This window comes from Diorhabda carinulata, chromosome 4 (genome assembly GCF_026250575.1).
Source record: "Diorhabda carinulata isolate Delta chromosome 4, icDioCari1.1, whole genome shotgun sequence".
Classification (NCBI taxonomy): domain Eukaryota; kingdom Metazoa; phylum Arthropoda; class Insecta; order Coleoptera; family Chrysomelidae; genus Diorhabda; species Diorhabda carinulata.
In genome coordinates this window covers 31,897,877-31,923,302 of record NC_079463.1, presented here as the reverse complement: position 1 = coordinate 31,923,302, position 25,426 = coordinate 31,897,877, and the positions used below count along the sequence as shown (strand labels likewise).

General features: G+C 30.7%; 3 protein-coding genes across 8 annotated transcripts in view; 1 reads left to right on the top strand and 2 right to left on the bottom strand.

Moving 5' to 3' along the window:
* Nucleotides 1-375: 375 nt before the first annotated feature.
* Nucleotides 376-5,151, bottom strand: LOC130892970 (kielin/chordin-like protein). The gene is made up of 5 exons (XM_057798729.1): nt 4,933-5,151; nt 3,741-3,894; nt 1,918-2,298; nt 1,503-1,681; nt 376-964 (listed from the first exon to the last, which is right to left on the bottom strand). The coding sequence occupies exons 2-5, from the start codon at nt 3,886-3,888 to the stop codon at nt 854-856; spliced, it is 819 nt and encodes a 272-aa protein (XP_057654712.1). The 5' UTR covers nt 3,889-3,894; nt 4,933-5,151; the 3' UTR covers nt 376-853.
* Nucleotides 5,152-5,940: 789 nt separating this feature from the next.
* Nucleotides 5,941-23,842, bottom strand: LOC130892585 (ATP-binding cassette sub-family G member 4-like). 2 transcript variants are annotated; one of them, XM_057798055.1, is made up of 12 exons: nt 23,457-23,842; nt 14,861-14,978; nt 12,978-13,167; nt 12,723-12,868; nt 12,522-12,645; nt 10,224-10,338; nt 9,674-9,829; nt 8,507-8,770; nt 8,009-8,109; nt 7,468-7,623; nt 7,198-7,400; nt 5,941-6,218 (listed from the first exon to the last, which is right to left on the bottom strand). In XM_057798055.1, exons 1-12 carry the CDS (start codon nt 23,602-23,604, stop codon nt 6,026-6,028), a joined length of 1,914 nt encoding a protein of 637 aa, XP_057654038.1. In that variant the 5' UTR covers nt 23,605-23,842; the 3' UTR covers nt 5,941-6,025. The 2 variants fall into 2 exon arrangements, with proteins under 2 accessions (XP_057654038.1, XP_057654039.1); XM_057798056.1 differs by lacking the exons at nt 14,861-14,978; nt 23,457-23,842 and adding an exon at nt 13,596-13,740.
* Nucleotides 15,484-25,426, top strand: part of LOC130892587 (uncharacterized) — a 28,722-nt gene continuing 18,779 nt past the window's right edge. For 2 of the 5 annotated variants that reach the window (XM_057798061.1, XM_057798058.1), the window contains exon 1: nt 15,484-15,625. The gene's annotated coding sequence lies outside the window, so the exon portion shown is untranslated. Of the gene's footprint in view, nt 15,626-16,187; nt 16,265-25,426 lie in introns of those variants that run through there. The other 3 variants (XM_057798059.1, XR_009059060.1, XM_057798060.1) reach the window with 3 other exon arrangements.

Genomic DNA, 25,426 nt, shown 5'->3' with positions numbered 1-25,426 from the left:
TTAAAACGTCGGCCATATTGTCGTGGCGAATAAATATTTTATTTCATCAAATAATTGATTTTGTTACATTACTCAATAAAACTAATCACTTCTAATGTTAGTTAAGTTTTTAATTCCAAACAGATATTAATTTCTATTAACGGTAAATTAATGCAATATGACTTATTGTGGCTGTAGTATGTATAAGTTATACGACAATTTTAATTTAAAATGTTAGAAGAATAATTCTTCTTTTCTCTGTAATTTGGCCTCTGCCCACGTCGTTAAGTAGTTATCGAAATTAAGAAGTGTGCTAAAATGTGCTTGGGATTCGCTACAATATAGGAAAGAAGTAGAAATTGACAGATGGTTACAGTAGAAATAAAATGTACGTCATTTTTAGTAATTCTTTATTAATAATAATTCAAGATACAATTTATTATTTATTTGAATAATAAACTTCAATATTTGAATATAGTTAATAAATAAACATAAAAAAAATCAAGAAAGTATGAATTATGAACAATATGTAAGTTACTAATTCGGATTTTTTATCTACCAGATCGTTGTTGTCATGATACGTTCAATTAAAATAGCGCAATATATAAACTTAATTGTTGTGAGAGAGAAGGTAGATAGTGTCACTTCTAGTAATTTGTAAAATTTGCTGTTGGTTAAGCTGAGTGTATTGGTTCCATTGTTCTAAATTCTTGCATCAATAAGCGAATTTTAAATAGTTGTGTACAAATTACCGGTACAACATGGCGGTGTGATTGCACTATTTATTGAGTTTATTTAAAAAATTGTAGTTTACAAGTTTAAACAATGTATTAAATATTAATATATTTTTTTATTTATAACGACAAAATAATGCTTAGGAATACGGTTTTCTGAATTCGGAAGAAAGATTATTTGCAATCTGAACACACGACCATAATCTTTGGTCTGTAACGTAAGGAAGAACTTTTGCTACTTGAATTGATCCCTGGAAAAGGAAGAATAATGTTGATTTACAACTAAAAAATTGTTTGGTGAAGAGAATATGAGAATTATTGTGAAGAACAGAAAAAATTAAAAATGGGCAGCTAAATGAGTTTGACAGTGAAAAATAAGAATTACAAGAATCAGTGTTAATACGAATAGTAATAAACAGAATAAAAATGAAAAAGAATAAAGGTTATGAATATATTTATGTAGAAAACGAATCCAAGTATATACGAGGTGAGATTAAAAAATAAGTTTGCTGAAAATAAAGATATGTATGAATTTCTTTCTTACATAGGTAAATTTCTAATTATTCTTTCAACTTTTTATTTCTTAGATCTTTTTATTCGTTTTTTATTGTATATTCATCTTTTTACGACAAAAGCATAATTGAGTTGAAAAAATATAAATCATAAGGAGCAGTAACAGAAAAATAAAGTTTATGTTGGTGTAAAAATATCTTTTGAGATGTTTTTAACGATATTTTGGTCATGTATTTAACTAATTGTAGTTTAATTCTGTTTTTTTATTTTACTCACCAGAAACTTTTTCTTTCTACCGGGTTCTTGTCCGAAGTAAACAAGTGAATCTTCAGGAATATTGAAAGTTCCTGTAAAGTTTTTCTTCTTTATTGTCTCAAATCTGCTAGGATCGCAGTCTAAATCCAAACGGATGATACCATATTTGGGATTAAACGAAATAGATAACCATGTCCATGCTGTAAAAGAAATATCATTCGTTCCCCTGTTATTTCACATTTTCTTGTCCCAAAATTGTTCTAGTAACTTTTCTCAAAATAAAAAACGAAAATAAATGAAAAGAATCAAATATTATATCAATTCATATCACTTTTTTATATAAATATGTACCAGAGACAATTTTGTGATTAAAAAATACAGTTTTTTATAATTTTTCACACAAAATCAATAAAATGATCAAATTTAATCACTTTACCTGCTAATGGTGATCTTCTGTGATGTTTTGGTAGCCCCCAATCAATCTGTTTGATCTTACTCACTTCCTTCAACCGATATTTCAAACTTAGTGTACCGGTTTTTGAATTTGATATAATTTGGAACCAAGGATTGAGTCTACCGGGCGAGTTAACTGACATTAGAGTTCCTACATTATTTTTTTGTTGTCTTATTAGAAAAATAGCAGTAAATCCTTCGGGATCGTTCATAGAGGTTGTCACATTTGATGCATTAGATATGAGGACATTACCGTAAGGTAAACGAAATTTGTAAGCTGGAAAATGGCTAATTGGACCTTCAACGGAAGATACACCTTGGTCCTTAGGGGAAATATTGAGTAGTTGCAGAATGTTCACTTCATCTGAAGACAAAAAATGAAATATATTTTTGGTATCCTTCAATGAGATCCATTAAACTTATCATTAGTAATAAGACATTAATTTTTTAATATAAGCAGGATATTCACGCAAATACCTGATATTTGATCATTGGGTTTATTCCTAACCCTAGAATTGGAAGTAGTTCAGAAAATATGAGCAATAAGCGTTCAACAAATATAACTTTTAAACGTATTTTTCTGTTGAAAATTGTTTTGTTCATTTAGACCAACAGAAAATAAAAGAATTAACAATATTTTTAATATTTATACCCCCTATAAACTAGATTTTCATTTGTGGCATTTTTTTTTAAATTTCCTGTATATGATTCTAACATTATTGCATACTTTGAAAAATTTATCAAAAGAAAGTGAAAATTCATCTATGAAAACATTCAATAATAAAAAATTAATGAATACTAATTGTGATTTACCACGTATTTGCATTATACGTAATAATAGTTCATGTGGAAAATCAATTTCAACCGCACTAAATTACTTTCTAATAAAGAATTCGTCAACGTAAAATTTTATTGTAAACAACTGCATAAAGTATATTTTATTTAAAATTAAAGTACTGGAACTTGAGTTTTTTTCTTATTAACATATATTTTCCCTTTTAATTAATCCTTTTACATTTAATTCAACTCCTTATTTCTATAAACAATGCTGTGGGTTTATGTTGTAACTGTACTTTATTGTTATTTGAATATTCTTTAATAGTCTAGGTCCAAATCACCTATTTAAGGTGATATGTGGCCCAGTTTAGACGTTTAAATGGAATAGTCTGGACGCTAGATGAACATAAATTTGCTCCAGATGTAGAATTTTTTTATAGTCTGGAGGCTAGATGAACATAAATATGATAGATGTGAAACTTTTTGATTATTTGGACGCTAGATGAACGTTTAAATGAAAAATATGAGATATTGTGATAGTCCGAGCGCTAGGCGGACTTGACTACTCAAAATTTCAGATAATTGTATAGCGTGGATGCTAGATGCAAGTGAATATGCAAAATGTGAAAATCTTTGATAGTCCAGACACTAGACAAATATGAAAAAATCAAATGTATTTTTTTGATAGTCTGGAAGCTAGATGATCATGAATATACCAAATTTTCTGATAATCTACACGCTAGAAGGACCTTAATATACAAAACGTTTAGATTCTTTGATAGTCCGGGCGCTAGATTGACCTGTCTATATAATACATTAGATAATTTTATAGTCTGGACGCTAGGTGCATGTCAATATGCAAAACGTTAGATTCTTTGATAGTTCGGGCGCTAGATGAACGTGTATATGCAAAATGTGAGATATTTTGATAGTCTGGACACTAGATGGAAGTAAGTACACAAAAATCCACTTGACAGTTACCATTTGTAATTTTTTATCGATATGGTATAAATAAAATTTTGTAATTACCTCTAAGAATACTTGCAGGCGATTTTGGGTGTTTCTCGTAAGTATTATCGGAATCGATTTCATTTTCCGAAGGATCGATGGCCGTAGTTAGGTTAAGACAACATAGAACAAATAATGTGACTAAACATTTAATTGCGGCGATCATCATCTTGTGCTGAAAGTTTAAAAAAAGTTTTTACGAAGTATGAAAGTTCTAATATGACTCCCAATATATTATAACGCTACCCAGAGTATAGTTAATACATGAATTACGAAACCTAAATAAGCGACGTGTTTGATTTGCCGATTGTCGGATTGACATAACGTCCAGTGTTGAATTATCATACACAAATATATGTCAAAATATAGAGTGTATCGATAAGATGGTGTAAATAAATAAATTTAAATCCCTCGAATCACAATTCTGGTGTATTCAAAAAAGAAACTTAGATTTCCTACAAGTCTAACAGAACTCGAAATATTAAGTTACATTACTTTCCGAATACACTGTAACAAATCTAATGTAAACAATACTTCGAAAATTATGAAATATATCAACGCGCTACCCAGAGAATTGTCACACATGAATTACGAAACCTAGTCAAGCGACGTCTTGATTTTTCGATTAATGGTTTGACATAACGCCCAGTGTTGAATTATCATACACAAATACATGTTAAAATATAGAATGTTTCGTAGAAATAATTTACAAAACCCTCATCACTATACTGTTGTATTCAAAAAAATAAATCTTACAGAAATCTAGATATTAATAAGTTACTTTACTTTCCTCTAACAAATCTAATGTAAACAGTTATTTTGAAAATTATAAAATATTAAGGCGCTACCCAGGTAATAGATATGAATTACGAAACTTCCTAATTAAGTGATGTTTTGATTTTCCGATTGACAGTTTGACATAACGCCCAGTGTTGATTTATCACACACAAATATAAGTCAAAATATCGAATGTTTCGATGATATGATATAAATAAATAAGTTACAAACCCTTCGTATCACAACAATGTTTTATTAAAATTAGTTGGTATTACTTGATATGAAAAAAATATGTAAGATATGTTTAAAAAAGTTTTATAATAAAACATTGTAACTGTATTTTGAATTGTTCTTAACGATCTACCATTTTTCTAACAGAGATATACATAACCACAAAAAGGTATTTCTTTAATTACAATTACAAAGTTTATCTTACCTGTTGTACTGAACTTATAACTTTACACTCGGCATTATTTTAAATAACGTTAAAATTACGGAGAACCCGCGTTATATCATAAAAAATGAATCAGAACAGAAATTATATTTCCCGTTTAATGTCAGTAGTTATGCTAGAGTTATTTTATGCGCCTGCGTTCTTTTATCGAACTGTTTTGACAGTAGGATTATTCTCTATTGCGAATTTCTTGTACAAGAAATATACTTGATCGTATACGAGGGTATCAAGAAAAATGTTATTGAACAACTACATTATTTTGAGTTTATTTACAGTGTGTGCATAAAGTACATAGGTATTAGCACTTATACAAGTGAAAAATATATATTTTTTTAAAATGAAAGAGTAACAACGTTTTTTATAGAACTGAGAATGGGTTAGAATTTTTGTGTTATTTGTTGATACTAATATAAAAAAAGTATTTTTCTTGCTTGAAGATACTATTTTGTGATTGTCTGCTTAAAACCGTGACCTGGAGAAATTTCTTGTAGACAAATTGTGTTCGGTTGTATACGAGGGTAGACAGAAATTTAAAATTAACATTGAAGTTGTAACTACATTATTTTGATTTTATATACTTTATTCATGAAATAAGGTATGAAGTATATAAATATTGGGTATATATGATTTGATTTATCATTTTCAAAACGAATTGAACAAATATGATAGTGAAAAATATTTTTTTCAAATTGAGTGCGGATGAACCAAATTTCTTTGTTCCAGAATGTTTCTTTTTTGCAATTAATTATTTGAAATTGCATTATTATACGAGACCATGACGACGAAATAAGTTATTTTTTCATGATTCAGTCAAAATTGGATTTGGTAGTGACTACACAACAGACTATGACTATGCAACCACAAAACTGATAAATTATAGTATCGATTATATAATTTTTGAAATTATATTAAGCCCTGTCCTGTAATTTTTAAATAATGGCGGGTTCGCTCTGTTTGTAGCGATCAATGGATAGGATGGGAAAATAAATATTTTATATTTTTTATGATATATTTTTTTATAACTCCATTTATAAAAATATAAATTAAAAATCAATATATTTTTTAATACTTCTATTTACGTTTCTTTTTGTTTAACAATTTTAGTAGCGTAATACACCAATTTGTTTCTAAGTTCCGAAGTCATCCTGTATTTTAATGACATATAAGCTGTCAAACGGAAAAGAATGGTAAATATCGTGATGTAGGTGAATTGTTCGAAGGAAATGGCACCTTTCATACCCAAATCTTGTAACATCACTTCCGGATCTCTGTAATTGAACAATCAAATATGATTTTTAGGTTAAAATCTTCATAAAGTTAGGTTAGGTCTATCCATTTTGCTGCCAAAGCTTGTCCTTTGTTAGAAAAGATAATCCTAAAAGGATTTTTAATGCAAAAACTTCGTTAAACTCCCAACACAATTATTTAACTAAATATCTCCGAAAATATTGATTTTAGAGAAAAAAGTTTTGAACAGAAAATAAAACTCATGAAAAGCTCTATAAAAAAATTTATATATATTTTTTACCTAAACCTATTCTTTTAGCTGTTATGAACCAAAATATTTCGCTTACACACTTGGGTTAGGTCAATTTGATTCCAGCCAAGATATTTTGGGTCATAACACCCAAAAGAATAGATTTAGGTAAAAAATTTATATAACCTCTTTTGTAGAGCTATTCATAAGCTACAATTTTTGTTTGAAACTTTTTTTTTTTAAATCGATAGTTTCGGAGATATTTAGTAAAATATCTCCCTTATGCACTTGGTGAAAATTAGATTGACTCCTGCCGAGATATTTTGGGTCATAACACCCAAAAGAATAGATTTAGGTAAAAAATTTATATAACCTTTTTTGTAGAGCTTTTAATAAGCATCATTTTTTGTTTGAAACTTTTTTTAAAAAAATCGGTGGTTTCGCAGATATATAGTATTATATCTTGCTTACTCAGGTGGAAATTAGGTTGACTTCGGCCGAGACGTTTGGGGTCACAACACCGAAAAAAATATATTTAGGTAAAAAATGTATATAACCTTTTTTGTAGAGTTTTTCATAAGCTACATTTTTTGTCAAAAACTTTTTTTAAAAAAATCAATATTTTCGGAGATATTTAGTTAAAAATAGAGAAACAAATCTTTTTCAGTAAAAATCCTTTTAGGAATTATTTTCTCTAATCAAAAACTAGCTCTAGGAAAATTTCATGAGTTCAATTTCTGGAAATTCAATATGAAAAAAAAATTACTAGCCTATAGTGACAGTAAATTTCATTACATTCCAGCGGATCCCTATTACTAAGAAGAGAGGTCGTAGCTCCTACTAATCCAAATCGTATGTAGCTAAATGACATAAATATTTTCATGGTTGGTTCAATGGAGTCTTTGTATCCCATTCCGTATACAGCTAGAGCTACGAGTAGTGCTAGAATGTGGGGAGCTACAACAGATCCGTTCTAGAAAAAAAAAAAAAGAAAAAAAATTCTCAATTTGGAGCTATTTCGCGGTAATTTAAAATCTTACTAATATTTCGAACGAAGCACCGATAGCGTAGCCGAGTCCTTGAGAACATAAAGCGACGTTTATACATATACTGGTAAATAGAATGAATCTACCGAGTTCTATTGGTTGTCCAGACATAAAAAACACTATAGAACTAAACATTATTCCATAAATAAACTGAAAAAAAAATTCTAAATTACATGTAGTAAAAAAAGTGGTTTAATTATATGTATTTATGAATAAACACTATTAAAGCCCCACTGTTACGCCCATGAATGGTTCCGAGTACTAATTTTGGTCACTTTAATATGAAAAGTTATTGTTTATTATCAATAAAAAAAAATCAAATATTTATACAGTATACAAAGTTATTTTTCATCACAAAATAGTGACCAAATATAATCACCCACCCTGTATCGTCGGAAAAACTTTTTACGAACACTAAAACGTTGATAAGAAATATGTTCTCAATTTATTTGATGCCCTGATCATTTCTTGGAGATAATTATTGTTTTTAACATTTTTTTCAGTGTATATCGTAACATATAGTTTCTTTACTTACCAATAGAGGAATATTGACAACCGTAACAGCGCAAAAATAAGCTTTCAAGCTAAACCAACGATTAAAATATTCTCTTTTTAGTAGTTTAACTTCTAACGGAACTAAAAAAATATGATAAAACGCAATTTTTTATTATTTGATTAACTAAATACTCAAATTCGTTATTTCACTTTATTGGCAACGTTGCTTCCATTTGTCCTAAATACATTCGAACTGGATACAACGTTGTCACGTTTGTTAAAATAATTTCAATATTAATATATATTTTGTAGTGTTGAAAACTTTGGACTTTTAAACTTGAATAATTTACTCTGTTAACCAAAACAAACCTGATACGTCGAATAATAAGAACTCGCTGCGTCACCTATCGGAATTCCGTTTAGTTTGAATACATTTGGAAACGTCAAATTGTAGATCTCTTCTATTTATGGTAACACGAATAGAAACGAGAGGGCGCAACGTTTCCCGTTTCGAGCTGGAATTCAAACCGATACTTACATAATAATACTGGCGACATCACGTGCGTGTACACGAAGAAAACGTTAATCGTTAAACAACATTTAAATATTGAAATAACTTGACTGGCGTCATTTCCGTTTCTGAAAAATATTCCTCCAATAAGTAAACCAGATAAAAAATGATGGAAAAATTGGAGGTAAACTATCCATTTGTTTCTTATTAACTGTAAGATCATTCTAGATGCTAAAATGTGAAATTGTAGCCAAAATGACGTGGGATATTCAAAATTTGGAACTGGCACGCCTAAAAAAACATGAAATGAGTCAGATTGCATAAGATAATAAATTATATAAAAAGTTTGGTGAAATTATTATTTAAACGTCAAAATAATCGTTTACACAAATGAAAACTGTTAAGGTAAAATGGAATAAGATGTAAGAATGAGTAAATAATGAAGATACAACATATTATCATGAAATAAGTGAGAAATTCAGTGAATTAAGTTATTCTTCTTTCTTTTGTAACTTCTTTGCAAGTAAGTTTCTGTGACAGTTCGGATTTTTAGTAGCGTTAGAACGTGTAAAATTACCGTGGCAACACCGTAAAAGTATAACAATAAGATTGCCACTATAAATAATTTCATTTTTATTGGGGAGTTTTATTTTTTAAATTATTAATTAACAGCAATGAAATAAGGAAAAAATTACGTGAAAAAGAAGAAGAGATTCGACGTGGTATACAACAGAATACACTGAGAGTACTAGTTCAAATAATACAAATAAAAATTAATACCTAGAGGTTATATATTGTTGAAAACCATTCATTAAATGTTAAAGTGTAAACATTTTCGTTGATTTTCATTATTTTTTATTAGATTTTATATATTTTTTAATAAATATTTTTATAAAGAAAACTTTTCTCAGTATATTTTGCTGTACCTAAAGTTTTGCGCATCAGCTGATTACCGTAAAGGTCAACATTTTCAGAATCTGGCAACGTTTAATTTCGTTCGACGAGAACCATAGATAAACAATAAAACGTACACTGGAGTTCGGTTATTTGAGGAAATTCAACGAATTCCATGATGCTTGTTATTTACATTCAAGATGGAGGAATAACTTTACAAAATTTTTATTAATTATAAAAATATTTGGTATTAAATCTGAAATAAATGATTAATTAGTATATTATGATATAGTATTTTACCTGCTTGTACGGTAACTTCGTTAATATCACACAAATTTGATACTTCACTAACATAATATGGTTGATTGACTTTTTCTTTCATGTTCAGTTTACCGTTTTGAATTTGTGCCTGTAGAACGGCAATATTGCCTGAATTCATTTGTGCCAATTCAATAACTAAACAAAAAAATAATAATAGTGCAATTTTAGTAGATCTGCGATTAAAAGAATCAATTTTATTAACATTTAGAATAGGCCGAAGACATAAGTTGATCACTTAACCTCAAAATATAAAAAATATACGAAAAATCGTCATATAAATGATTAAATTAACTATTAAATTAATTAATAGCTGTTACTATTAGAGTCTATACAAGTTGTTAAAAAAGATTTATAGGTTAATACGAAATAATGATTTAGAAATTTATTAAAATGTTTATACAATGTAATTATTGTTCACTCCTCGTATATTTCGTTAGGAATTTACTGTTTTATATAAATGAAATATATGTAGTAACCAGGTATGTGTTTATTCTGATACTTATATTTTTTAAATATCAAATAAACTCACTGAAATCAGCTGGTGTGTATGTTTCTGGACATATACAATCAACAGTAGACAAAAAAGGTACAACTTGATTAGGTGATCCATTATAAATACAATATCCGTTCGCCATTACATAAACCTAAAACATATACATGTAATGAAATCTGGCAACGTCGGTGTTACCACGTGAAATTTGTTTTACCGCGTTTTTAAACAGAAAGTAATATTGATGTCAAAAATTAGTAAAGAGTTTATTACTTTTTTTAAGTTTTCTATCGGTTTAATGGAAACAAACCATATTGAAAAACGTAATCGTATGAAACGAGTAATTTGACACATAAAAGATCAGTTTTAATTTATAGTAAAGATCTAATAGTAGTTGTCTTATTATAATGGAATGTAATTGTGTTGTCTGCTAGTCCAGCCGGTTCGATTTCAAACCCTAGTTGCAGACAACATCTTGAAATAGAAATTTGGTCGTTAAAATGTAGGTTCCCTTGTATATGTGGGTAAATGGACGACATAAAACAAGATCACGGACATGGCACGAATAAAAAAGAATGATGTAATACTTATAGACAAGTTACAGCAAAAACAATTACATTTATTAGAGAAACAGCTTTAGAACATAGAAACTAGAAGACAAATTTTTTTTATTTCTTCTTTTACATCAATATTTTCTTTGAATAATTTCCTTACAATGTTTAGAGTAATGGCAAATATTTATAGCATATTATTTATAATTAGAATGATTAAATGCACAAAACTCATGTAACACAGAAATTTTCCTTCAAAATCAATAAGGATGAAGATAATTAAATATAAAGTATATATGCGATCTCTATCAAGTACCAATTATGACTGAATAGAGGGCTTGACTTTGAACATGACTTTCTGACAGATATGGTAAACTAAGCAGTCCTTTATTTTTCATTTTATTGTCTAGTATTTGTAATTTTTGGAATTATATATTTCATTATTATTATATATTATTCCAAATATTATAATAAAGTTTTTAATGTATTAATAAAATATGTTTATTATAGTTATAATTAATACGATAGTATTATATAAAAGTATATAAATGAATCTAATTACGGAAAAAGAGAGGCAACAAATTTATATTTTAGACAGTTTATGTAAATTTAGTAGCTATAAGTACTATATTGAGTGTAACGTTATAATTTTTTAAATGTATAAAAGTCCTAATATTCTACATTTAAATTATATTCTGATGGAGTCTCCATGAACCACTTTACGATATCTTTAAAACTTGCGGCTTAAAAATGATTCAAACTCAGATATAAATACACATGTTGGTAATACTATTTAAATACTGAATTTTTTACGAAATGAAAAATGACATACCTGCCTAAACAACACATGTAGATGCAGATAATTAAATTTGACTGTGCATATGAGTATTTTTGGATAATATTTATAATTATATAGAGATCGGTGTTTAGTTTTCGACATTTTTCACAAATATATCCAATAAAACGTGTATAACATAATCGAAAACACGCAATTAAAAGCACAACAAGTAAACAAAGATTTTTTAGAAACACAATGGCGTTGCAGTGCTGCCACGTAGTCGGTACAAAATATGATAAATTCTAAATTAGAACATATTATTCAAAAACCATTTTAATTTGGACTTTAAGCAATATACTAAAAAAAATGAAAATAAATTTAGGATTCGATATCAGAAGAACAGATTCTGGAGTTTACTATTGATTTATTTGGTAATAAAATTCTCAAATAACGAAATTTTTTTTTATAATTTGGCAACCGCGTTTATATAAATGCCAGTATTTGAGGATGTAAATGTTCGCGCAAGCGTATTATCCTCCAAACTCATTAAATTTCGCGATTTTTCAGCTTTCTACGAGTGCTATTTCAATGGACAATAAATATAGGTTAGAAGTAAATAATTTTAATATAGTCAAGTATAAAATATGTATACAATGTATTCAATGAATAATTTGATCAATTTACGTTGTTTAAAATGTTTTTTATGAATTTTATTATAATAACATGGTATTTCTATTAGAAGCATCTATTATCTCTAAGAAATTTTAATAAATAACGTTGTGATTTGTTGTTGACAATCATTAAAGTTTCATTTGCGTAATAAATGACCCAAAAGCTCCGACATAATTAACCATACCAATCAAACTAGGTAATTGTACAGCTTCAAGTTTAAATATCTCGAAAAATAATTATTCCCTCGGCACGTTAAACAATATTGAAGAATCGAAATATTACAATAGCAATTCCACCAGCGGCGTACATATAAATATTATATTTTTTCGCAATTACCTGATCGAATATTTGAAACAGCGAAGCGGATGGCTGGTGTATGGTGCATATCACACTTCGACCCAATTTTGTGATGTTTTTAAGTAGAGTAATACATTTTTTTATAGCTACATCATCTAAACCGCTAAAAAAAACTCATTTTAATCGATTTGAGTACTGAAAACAAATTATTTATGGAATATTGTTGAAAAATATACTCACGTCGTAGGTTCGTCTAGAAAAATAACTGGGGGATTATTTACTAACTCTAAAGCTACTGATAATCGTTTTCTTTGTCCACCTGAAAGATGTTCCGATCTGGTATCGTAACATTTCTGCAAACCTAGAAGCTGTATGACTTCATCTATCTATAAATAAATATTTTATCATCAAAATAGGGGTGTCAAAATTAAAGTACGTTCAAAAGTGTTCGAAAATATGATAAATGTTTTTATTTAATTTTTTTTTTTAACTTACCACAGCTAATTTCTCATTATGACTGATCTCAGAGCTCAATTTTAAATTAGCCGCCACCGTCATAGCCTCCCTTACACTCAATCTCGGCTGGACTAAATCTTCTTGCATTATATACGAAGATAACTTCGTGAAAAGTTTCATATCTCTTGGTGCCCCATTAATTTTTATACTCCCTTTCACTCCCGCAGTCCTGGAATTAACAAGAAATCATTCGGAGATAAATCTGGTTAGTTATGTGGCTACCCGCACACAAATATTGTTTATACTTTAAAAGGTGGCAATTCCATGTTGAAATAACCACGTCCTGGAGTCTTCAGAGCAGAATATCCAATATGGCAACAACATCATTGAATTAAGACCAAAAAAAAAGTGAAGAATCATCAATTCACAGCGTTTTTCGTTAATGATCCAAGATATATATAAACCCGGTTAAAAATTTATATTTTTTTCGATTGCATTTGATCTCATTTACATAGCTGTAGGCCCAAATTTGGTTTGTAAGGATTAGTTTCCAATTTATTCGACATTACATTACGACAATGTAAAGATTTTGCCGTATTAGACGTACAAGTATCTGTCAAACATAAACCTGGCTAAAACAGTGTCTACAAGACCTACCCGACGGGCTCACGAACCTCGAGTACGTCTAAAAACGCCCAGAACTTCAATCTATCGGGACTAATTTCTTTGGAGAAGTGCAAAGTTGTGTAATCAGCTATCGAGACACGTATTTTCAGGCATCTTCACGCGGCATTCACTACTTGAATTATATTGAGTGTGTAGGTTTCCAAATTGGCCAATAAAATGACGAATGTAAATTTGATAGTCGTCAATTTTGAAATATCAGTCACGTATATATATATATATATATTCAAATACTGTTTTAAACTAATTTGTTCAGATAAAACAATTATTTAATCAACAATATTATTACCTAATTGTTCCATACGAATTTGTAGTGTTGAAAATAATTTTCGATCCAAATAACAAACTATGTAAAATTACCTAGTAAACTACCGTCAAATAACATTGAAAAGAAAGTTAATGATTGACATACTTTGGTGGCCATTGACTTCTTTTTGTGTGATCTTTTCAACAAAAATACTAGCGGAAACAACACGAAGAAATTTAAATTATTGTTATATAATTGTTGAGTAACAGATATAACTACAAACAATTCATTAAAATAGAAATATACGTGGATGGTCCGAGAAGTACCTGGCACAACAAAGAAAACACAAAAATTTATTTATTTTCAACGTAATATCCTTTTAGATCCCAGCCATGTTCAATAACTTGAAGTTTTGGAACTGAAAATAGTCCGATAGAACTAAATCTGGCGAATAGGTTGCATGAGGTAGCAGTTCAAATTTTAATTCATTAATTTTGGTTATTCGAACTCGTTTAAACTTTGCTAGCCAATTTTTTCCACGTTTACAAATTAACTGAAAACGTTCACTATTGATGGCTGTCAAAAAAATACTAAACAACATGGCGTCTTCAAACTTTAGAGAACTACCGCCATCTCTAGGCCAGGCCAGCTACTTCTGTCTGGGACCCTTCTGGATATTAACAAGATGATCTATACAACGTGATACTTTTTTACCATTCAATATACTGTGTGGAGAAATGAAAATTATTTTTTTGTTATCGAAAGAGGATAAAAGTTAATTTAATTTATCAAAAAACCCAAAAATTCGAAAAATGATTTGACATGCTTGTATAAAAAATTTAATATTTCCGAAGCCAATTGAGATATCGACTTATTTTTGACATGAATCAGTTGAGAAAACGTGTGTCCAAATTACTGTTTACATTCGATTCCTTCAGCTACATACAACTGAGAAGTTATAGCACAAAACTATATTTTAATTTCAACTTACACATATCCAGCTAAAATATTTAACAATGTAGATTTTCCTGCGCCAGAAGGACCTAGTATCGCTGTTAATTCTCCAGAACGGAATCTACCATTTACAGATTTTAGTAGCTGCCTCCAACCTGTTAAATAGAAACGAATATACAGTGCATCATAACAAAAAAAATAACCTAACCTAAGCATCTTATTTACATAGTTTTTGGCAGTGCTTTAGCTATACTAATGTACAAGTTACTCAAGTTTATAGAAGTGTCTGAAAATCGTCGACTTTAAAATTCAAAACTAAAGTCAAATTTCGTATTTTGCATTAAGAAAGCGGGAAAGTTAATGCGTTTGGATTATAATACGCTTGCGTTAACATTTACATATTTATATACTACTTATATAAAACACCGTTGCCAAATTATAAAAAAAATATGCTATATGAGAATTTCAATTACCGGATAAATCAATATTAAACCTCAGAATTGGATCGTCAAAATAGAATCCAAATAAAAAATTTATTTTTAAGTATACTGCTTAAAGTTTCAATCTATATGATTTTTAAATAAAATATTATAATCAAGAATTTATCATATTGTATCTCTATATTCTACGGCACAAGTGGCAACACTGCTACGCCATTATGTTTCTAAAAACTAAAAATGTTTTGTTTAGTTGTGATTTTAATTGTATTATTTGTGTTTTATTAGTGATATTTGTGAAAAATTGATGAAAATTAGAGGTTATTTCATATGTGTTTATTATTACGACCATATATAACGCACAGGTAAGTTTTATATTCAATCATCACTTACGAGTTGAAGTAACCGTTTTTTCGCAAATACATCTTCTATTTCATTAAATCATTTTCCAATTCGTAGAAGATGCGATATTTAAATAGTATTACCAACATGTGCATTCATATTTGAGTTTAAGATTCAATATTATTTTCATCAAATAAATTATATTTTTCTAAAAACAGTCCACAACTATTATTAATTTTAACCGTTGGGAAAATACGACATCTGTGTTTGGATTATTTTGAAGACGCCATCTTTTAAATAACTATTTCTTCACGACTGGATTTATTTATATATTCTGATATAGTTACCATTCAAATGTGTTATTTCTTTGGTATTAAAACTTTTATGTACGTAAAATATTAGAAATTAAATTCTTGATGGGTTTTTTAGTTTCTAATTAATGCAATTTAATATAATCATACCCAAAAAAATACTTATTATTTACATCGACGTACATTGGAACAAAAAATTAATGTTTTAAAATAAGTAATAAGAAGTTCACATTTTCTGAAACAATATTTGACCTTCGTTCTCTATAAAGGTGAACTTTGCGTTAAGACTAAAGCATTGATATAAGCTCGTCAAACAACCGATGCATAAAAAAGAAAACAAAAAAGTTTGATGTGAGTAAAAAGATTTTAAAATACTTATTTTTATATTCATTATAATTGTTTGCTAGAACATCATGAGATTGTTTCTGGGAAAATTCTGTCAATCAAGTTTTCATTGAAAATGAAATAATTTTATGACTGTTTTTATTGATGACTCAAATATATTATAACTAAAATTTTAATAATATATTATTAGTATTCATTAATGCATGAACAAAGTGCATTTTAAATATACAATATTGATGTAAGTCATAAGATTAATGAGAAAATCAGCTTCTATAATTTGATACAAATTCTCAAATGAGTTTCATTAGCTTTGAATCCTTGAAATCGTTTTGTACTTGTAATAAATGATTTTATAGGTGGTAAAGTTAATGGATTAAAAATATTTATCAATAATATAACGATTTATTATAATGATAATTAAAAAAAAATAAATGTGCTAATGTTTTAGCGGGTACAACAATAAAAATATTCAATTTAGTTAATTACCTTGTATAATATCAACTAAAAATCATCAAGTATTTTTTTAAACTCAAATTTCATTAATTACATTATTGGATTGGAACGTATCAAACATGTTATTCAATTTTGATATTATAATTCAGCGGTCATCCCACCTCCAAACCCGTAAGAATCTCCATAAAAAGTAGTCATCCTAAATTGTTCAATTTAATGGGTGTCCCAAAATTTGATTCTAATTAAAAAGGAATGTAATTTTCTTTGAATCATAAAAATTACATATAATAAAGTTCTTTACGGACAAAATTTTAAATAACCCCATAAAAAGAAATCTATTGGTGTTAAATCTGACGATCTAGGGAACCGAAACAAGATCTGGAAAGTTCTCATACAGTAATTGAAGTGTTTCGTGGGCTGTGTGGCACGTGGCACCGTCTTGTTGAAACCACATAATGGCCACATTCAATTTTGGCAAAAAAAACTGATATCAAATTGCGATATCGAGCATCAGTAACAGTCACTGCTTGACCAGCCTTATTTTCAAAAAAGTATTGTCTAATTACGAGGGTGGTCCAATAAGTAACTGGTCCAACAAATAAAACACAAAAAATTCAATGTAATCCTCCAATAAGTGATAAGAAAATAATCCGAAGAGGCTAAATCTGGCGAATAGGGTGCATGAGGTAACAATTCGGCCATTTTTGTTTGATTTCTTTGCTGAAACGTTGCAATAAATTGCATTAAACTCGTTGAAACATTTATAGAAGTTAAATTAATTGAAAATATTATCAAAGAATGACAAAAATGCAAAATAAAACATTCTATTTAATATAAAAATCAATTTAATTGAATCAAGTATTATCATTTACCAATTTTTTTATCGAACCAAATATTGTTATCAAAAGAAAGTATGCGAAATTTCTAGTTAATACATTGATTAAAGATTACTGAAAATTTCATTTGAAAATATGTTGAATTAACGTTGAAACAAATATATTTACAAATATTCAGCGGGAATATTTAGTTCACAAATTCAAATCGGTGATCAGCTTCAAATATTGATGATTGGATATGGCGCCTAAATCCACATGATGGATCAATTGGCCATGCAAAAATTTGGGCGCAGGTCACAGGGTGAATGTCCAATTATTTAGATGGACAGCGACCAAATGACGCCTTAGACCGTATAAAAAGGGTTTTGAGACACACATCACTGATCGTGAGGTGTGGAATGGTGATTCCAAGCCCGCTATATTGAATAATGTAGCCACCTGATACACAGACCGTCTTCCAAGCCGAGGTATTCGCTGTGATGGAATGCGGACGTGCAATACACAATCCACGCCACAGGAACACAGTAATTTCCATCTGCACAGACAGCAGAGCCGCCATACAAGTTATACCGTCTGAAAAGGTAAGCTCTAGGCTATTGCTGGAGTGTAACAGAGTCTGGTGAGTGATGGCTGCAAGATCCAGATCGTTTTGGTGCCCGGTCAATCGGGTAACAAAGGCGACGACGAAGCGGAACCAGATTGGGATCGGCTAACCCACCAATGGGGCCAGAACCCATCTTTGGTGTGACCAAATGCGCTGTCATCACGTCTCTCAACGCAAAGCGAGCTCAGCAGAGATGGATGGAGACGTCTTACTTGAGACAAGACTTTATAGATGGACCCCGTTCGTCACTCACCAAACTCCAGCTAAATAAGCACTAAATCAGACTAGTGATCGGACTTCTAACCGGACAGTGCCATCTAAGGCATCACGGATGATCTGGAGTGCCGCTGGTGCATGGAGGAGGACGAAACTGCCAAAGGACATCAAAGGGTTCAAACCAAAACGTCTGATCAGTTTCTCAAAGGACATCGGACTTTGGTAGGGACACGACGAGCCAGATGAAACGGTCTTTGTCTTCTTTGGAGTCGGTTCTCCCTTTTCAGTCCATTGTTTTGATTGTTTTTTTTTGTTTTGGGTGTGAATAATACCGCATTTTTTGATTGTGGATTTCTGGATTTTCGTTTCATCTACGGTTGGTAAGAATTCGGCTTCATCAAATATTTTGTTCACAACTTTGTAGACAACTTGTCTATTAAACTAATTCAATTGAAACCAATTGGCTGGTAAATCAAAAGTTAATCTTTCTACCCGATATTGAACTACCTTATGTTGTATCTCATTAATACTAACAATGTAATTATTCACAAATTAATATTGAAATGTAAAAAATTAAGAATTTAACTATATGAACATTGTTTCTCATACAAGGATATTTTTTTGCCATGTGTAATTATTGAAATAAGCATTTTCACCTTCTGTAATCAATTTACCTGCAATTTGTTAATTATTGTCGTAATATCTACCTCGTGCCGAACCCCACATTTTACAGGAAACTCAAAATCTAACTCTACGTACCGCTACGTAATCTTTAATATCTCTTGCTTTTTACCAGTCCAAACCTTTTCCACTGTACCTGGTAAAAACCACGCTAATAGAGCTTTTAAAAACAGTTGTAAATCACTTTGTTATACCACTCCGATGAGAAATAATCACATCGAAACTAGTCAGTTGTTAGAACTTGCGAGCTATTGGCGATTTGTAGTCGCTAAACTAAAGGAATTATGAGTTTCTAATTTTTTTAAATTCAATAGTCTTCACAGAAGATGTAATTCAATATTCGTCGCGGTATTAGTCAGGAAAGAAATGATATAAAATGAAGCTAGTAGATTTTATACATATTTTGGTTGCTTCTCGTATATTTACTTCATACCATCGCCAACTATGGTTAGATTTTAATTGACCAATGGTTCGCAATTGAAAGTGAAGATGGCGCCGGATAGTGTTGCTTCGAACGAGAGTTTGTTATACCACTCCGATGAGAAATCATCACGTCGAAACTAGTCAGTTGTTAGAACTTGCGAGCTATTGGCGATTTGTAGTCGCTAAACTAAAGGAATTATGAGTTTCTAATTTTTTTAAATTCAATAGTCTTCACAGAAGATGTAATTCAATATTCGTCGCGGTATTAGTCAGGAAAGAAATGATATAAAATGAAGCTAGTAGATTTTATACATATTTTGGTTGCTTCTCGTATATTTACTTCATACCATAGCCAACTATGGTTAGATTTTAATTGACCAATGGTTCGCAATTGAAAGTGAAGATGGCGCCGGATAGTGTTGCTTCGAACGAGAGTTTGTTATACCACTCCGATGAGAAATAATCACGTCGAAACTAGTCAGTTGTTATAACTTGCGAGCTATTGGCGATTTGTAGTCGCTAAACTAAAGGAATTATGAGTTTCTAATTTTTTTAAATTCAATAGTCTTCACAGAAGATGTAATTCAATATTCGTCGCGGTATTAGTCAGGAAAGAAATGATATAAAATGAAGCTAGTAGATTTTATACATATTTTGGTTGCTTCTCGTATATTTACTTCATACCATAGCCAACTATGGTTAGATTTTAATTGACCAATGGTTCGCAATTGAAAGTGAAGATGGCGCCGGATAGTGTTGCTTCGAACGAGAGTTTGTTATACCACTCCGATGAGAAATAATCACGTCGAAACTAGTCAGTTGTCATAACTTGCGAGCTATTGGCGATTTGTAGTCGCTAAACTAAAGGAATTATGAGTTTCTAATTTTTTTAAATTCAATAGTCTTCACAGAAGATGTAATTCAATATTCGTCGCGGTATTAGTCAGGAAAGAAATGATATAAAATGAAGCTAGTAGATTTTATACATATTTTGGTTGCTTCTCGTATATTTACTTCATACCATAGCCAACTATGGTTAGATTTTAATTGACCAATGGTTCGCAATTGAAAGTGAAGATGGCGCCGGATAGTGTTGCTTCGAACGAGAGTTTGTTATACCACTCCGATGAGAAATCATTACGTCGAAACTAGTCAGTTGTCATAACTTGCGAGCTATTGGCGATTTGTAGTCGCTAAACTAAAGGAATTATGAGTTTCTAATTTTTTTAAATTCAATAGTCTTCACAGAAGATGTAATTCAATATTCGTCGCGGTATTAGTCAGGAAAGAAATGATATAAAATGAAGCTAGTAGATTTTATACATATTTTGGTTGCTTCTCGTATATTTACTTCATACCATAGCCAACTATGGTTAGATTTTAATTGACCAATGGTTCGCAATTGAAAGTGAAGATGGCGCCGGATAGTGTTGCTTCGAACGAGAGTTTGTTATACCACTCCGATGAGAAATAATCACGTCGAAACTAGTCAGTTGTTAGAACTTGCGAGCTATTGGCGATTTGTAGTCGCTAAACTAAAGGAATTATGAGTTTCTAATTTTTTTAAATTCAATAGTTTTCACAGAAGATGTAATTCAATATTCGTCGCGGTATTAGTCAGGAAAGAAATGATATAAAATGAAGCTAGTAGATTTTATACATATTTTGGTTGCTTCTCGTATATTTACTTCATACCATAGCCAACTATGGTTAGATTTTAATTGACCAATGGTTCGCAATTGAAAGTGAAGATGGCGCCGGATAGTGTTGCTTCGAACGAGAGTTTGTTATACCACTCCGATGAGAAATAATCACGTCGAAACTAGTCAGTTGTTATAACTTGCGAGCTATTTGCGATTTTTAGTCATTACATTAAATGGATTATAAGTCATATAGACTATAAATGAGTAGAAATGAACACCGAGGTGGTTTTCGTCTTCTATTTCATACGCTCCCAGGTGTAGTGTTCTGGTGCTTTGTAGAGTTTCACACTTCGAGAAAATGAGGATAGAGGTGCTTAGTCTATCGTCTTCAGGTGTTTATTGAGGCGACAATGCTCCGATCGGACTCCTGTTAGTATTCAGCTGATCTTCTTTGGTTACAGTTTTCCAGAAGAGTCTTTGCCTGTCTCAATACCTGGAGGCGGTACCAATAATTGGTTTTTCTCATATTTACCTTCATTTCCAGCGTTTTTCAGTGTTCAGGTTCCATGAAGGGCTTTTCTGCACTTATTTTAATTTCTCTTCATTCTGGTGTGTATTTTTTTTTGTCTAGCTCGTTTGGATTTTATGATATTGGAGCTCAAAGCTCTAAGGACTGATTGGCTATCTCAGAATGAAGATCTGTCTTCTGTTTTAGAACTATGTGTAGAGATGGAAGATTAAGGATCACTTTTAGCAGTTGTTGGACATGATTTCACGGCTCCGGCAACCAAGTCTTTGTACCTTCGTGAGATTGATCCTCGTGGTATTCAAACTAGTTCTAGTACCCCAAACCATTCCCCCATATGTTATGATTGGTCACACAATTGCTTTGTACAAAAAGAAAGGGGCGTAAACATCAAAAATATACATAAAATAACTTCAATCCCAAATTAAAGCTTATTGAGGAAACTGAGCATCCGTAGGAAACTAGTATTTTTAATTATAGCAAAAATAACCATTTATAACATTATTTAGCGATAATAAATTGTTCTATTGTTCTTTTTTATTGTACAGGTTTTATTGAAATCAGGTTCTTCAAATTTACTTTAATTATCCAGTAATATTTCACTTATGACTTCAAATTAATTATATTTTGTAAACATTGTACCTATATTAATCAAATTTAAAACGGAACTAACAAAAAAATTTAAATTTCATAATTAACTCATTATAACTAAGTTACAATGGTCAAGGATACATTTTCTCAACGTAAATGTCGAAAAAAAGGGTCATTATTTAATTATTAAAATTTGGCAATACTGGTTATGTCAATTCCAAGATACTTATATTTCATCCTCTGTTGTATTATTTGACCTTCAAGTTCTAATTTTCATCGAATGGGCTCTTTTGAAGGTGTCTTGCAGTGCTTCTGGGTGGACTAAATATCCCAGTGGCACTGTTGCCCCTAACCAGCACGCTCTACGTATTACAGACCTAACTGGGACTAAACTACAATCATAAACGCCGAAAAAATAATTCACAGTTAAAGAATAATAAACAAATCATCCAGTGGAGTAGGTACTTGCAAGTTTTAACTTGTTGCACTCACCGACAACATATAAACATGCCCTCGTATGAAGTAAACAAATAACGGACACTATTATTTTTGGTTTTGGGGTGGTTATTATCCCCGAAGGTCATAAAAATCCAATATGAAAGGACAAGGCTAGTAGAAATCGAAGTTACGTTCATAATATTGTTAAACATCTGAAAGGTAGTTATCGTACACTTAGGAATTTATGTACACACAAATATAAAACACAATCCGTATAATTACTATACAGATATAGATAGTTTACAAGTCATTTAGTGATCTATTCATTTTCCATCCTGTTTTCCCCCATTTAGGAAACTTTAAAAGGGGGGAAATACATAGGGTTTTAAAGAAAATCGATTTTTCTGCATAAAATGGTAGTTTGAACTTTCAAAATTGCAATCAAAATCGTTTCCGAGATAAAGCCTTTGCTTTTCAGCTTTCCCGGTAAGCAGATGTTTCGTTTCTATAGAGAGAAGGGTAGTTTTCTAGATATTTCGAAAGTTAGTAAAAAAGTTGTAGAGATTTCGGCCTTATTTAATCGTGTCCAAGCTTATCGGTTATAATTATCAACGAATTTATGTCATTTAGACGTTCCACACCGTGTACTGGGCTATTTGTTGCCGGACAAACTTATGTAGTAGCCGCTTAACGTCTTCAAAGTTTCAAAAAAAAAGTTAATGATGTGATGTGAAATGATAATTTATCGAAATTTTGTTAATATAATAATAAAAAAAAATGAACTTACCCCCCTTGGTACTTGAATCAGCAACGCAATAAGTTAAATCACTAAATTCGATATCGACCGGGGCTTTTTTTGCAATTGTATTCAACTGTGTAAGAGGTTTGATCATCGGTAAAATAACCTCTGAATCGAAACTGATTGTTTCATTCATTTTTTCTCAAAAAAAATCTCAAAACGATCGACGAATTATCCAACTAACATACTACAACACGTCGATGTTGAATATTTGTTCGGCGTACTTGAACTGACGATGATTCTGTATTGTTCCAACGGTGGATGGTTGCTGACAGAATTGGTGATTTACAAGAGGGGAGCAGCAAACATACTGACGAGAAAATTTAATCGTTGGAAGGTATCTAGTGGTGTCGAGGACTTTCACCTATACATCTGATATAAGCTGCGTTTATTTTTTTAATGTATCCTAGGAACTAGATATTTGTCGGTTTCGGATGTAAATAAATGGTATTTCAAGAAAGTTTTTGTGGAATTATTCACGTTCGGCTTTTGATACAGGATCGAACCGGCCCGCTGATCACAAGCTTTCAGATCGGGATGAAACGTTTTCCGTATTTTTGATTGAGCCAGGTATATACGACGATATGGCCATCAGTTATTATTCTTGATAATCTCGAAAAAAAATAACAACATACAATATGCAGGGTGATTTATTAGTGTGATAAAGTTCAATGTCTACTTTATACTATCGATTCACACTGTATATTCAAATATTATATCGCACTCGAATGAAAAATCGATATGTTTCGATGAAATTATCGATTAATCGGTTATTAAATACCCCAAAAATGAGTCCCATACTTTCAACTTCACCCTGTATATCTAAAAATTTAAATTTGGAGCTAAATCGAATGAAAAATCGATTTATTACGTTAAACTTTCCGATTAATCGAAAGGTATTGAAATACCCGATTTAATCGAATGAAAAATCGATGAATTCTTCGTCAATGATATACAGAGTTATCCAAAACAACCGAAACGGAATTTACCTGTTCCCGAACAACTGGAATCCACCAAAATATATTCGACGCCATTAAAATCCTCCTTGGTACAACTCAAAACGTTCTTATTGATAGTTTTAACGCAGGTAGCGCCGCACGATGGACACGATGGTTTTTAAAACTTCGAATCGTTTTTGATTCATCTCCGTAGCGTATACCGCCCCTTTATCGTTAATAACCGCCGCCAGATGCGTCGTTTTCATCCCCGGAGCCGCGCACATATCCAGAACGGTACTACCAGGAACCGGATTTAAAATTTGAACGGATAAACAACTCGCCTGGAAAAAAATTTAATATTAAGGGACGAAGGGACAAAATATAGGGTCGATTCGAATGGAACTTTTTAACTAAACTAAAATAAGCCTCAAATTAGTCTCTACGTTTCCATAAAAATCGTAATAATATACAAATCATTCGAATAGTGGTAAAAATGATTTATTTCGTTCATAATCATTGAATCTGATACGGGGTGAAACAAAATACTAATACATTATTTCCTCGGTTTTTTTTTCTAATGAATCACCCTGTATTTTATGTTTTGAAAAGTACTTCATTTTTTATCAATCATTTCCTATACCTAAAATTATTAGATCTTCAGATATTTTGATTTTTTAGTGCCCAAATAATAATTATGTACGAGAATAGTCCCAGAAATACCTGGCCCAGCAAAGAAAACACAAATTTTTCAACGTAATCTCCTTCTAGCTTCATAAACGTTTCCCAGTGATGTCCGATACCCTTTTTTTATTTTAGTTAACCGATGAGGCAAGTGGAAAATTCCTACACCTCGATTTAAACGTCGTAACTTGTTAAAACTGGTCTATGGTTCATTGTTGACGGCCAGGGAGCTGTTGAGCACATAACCCTTCAGATAGCCCCACTAGAAGTTACCAGAAGCCTTCGGGCTCTTCGGCTTGAACCCTTTGATGTCATTAGGCAAGTTGTGGTGTTTAAATC

Coding starts and splice junctions, on each gene's coding strand:
- LOC130892970 (XM_057798729.1), bottom strand. CDS start 3,888: ATGATGATCGCCGCAATTAAATGTTTAGTCACATTATTTGTTCTATGT. Junction 2,299..3,740: donor GCCTGCAAGTATTCTTAGAG/GTAATTACAAAA, acceptor TTTTGTCTTCAG/ATGAAGTGAACATTCTGCAA. Junction 1,682..1,917: donor CAGAAGATCACCATTAGCAG/GTAAAGTGATTA, acceptor TTTCTTTTACAG/CATGGACATGGTTATCTATT.
- LOC130892585 (XM_057798055.1), bottom strand. CDS start 23,604: ATGAATGAAACAATCAGTTTCGATTCAGAGGTTATTTTACCGATGATC. Junction 8,110..8,506: donor GATGTCGCCAGTATTATTAT/GTAAGTATCGGT, acceptor ATATTTTTTTAG/TTCCGTTAGAAGTTAAACTA. Junction 6,219..7,197: donor GAAATTTACTGTCACTATAG/GCTAGTAATTTT, acceptor GTTCAATTACAG/AGATCCGGAAGTGATGTTAC.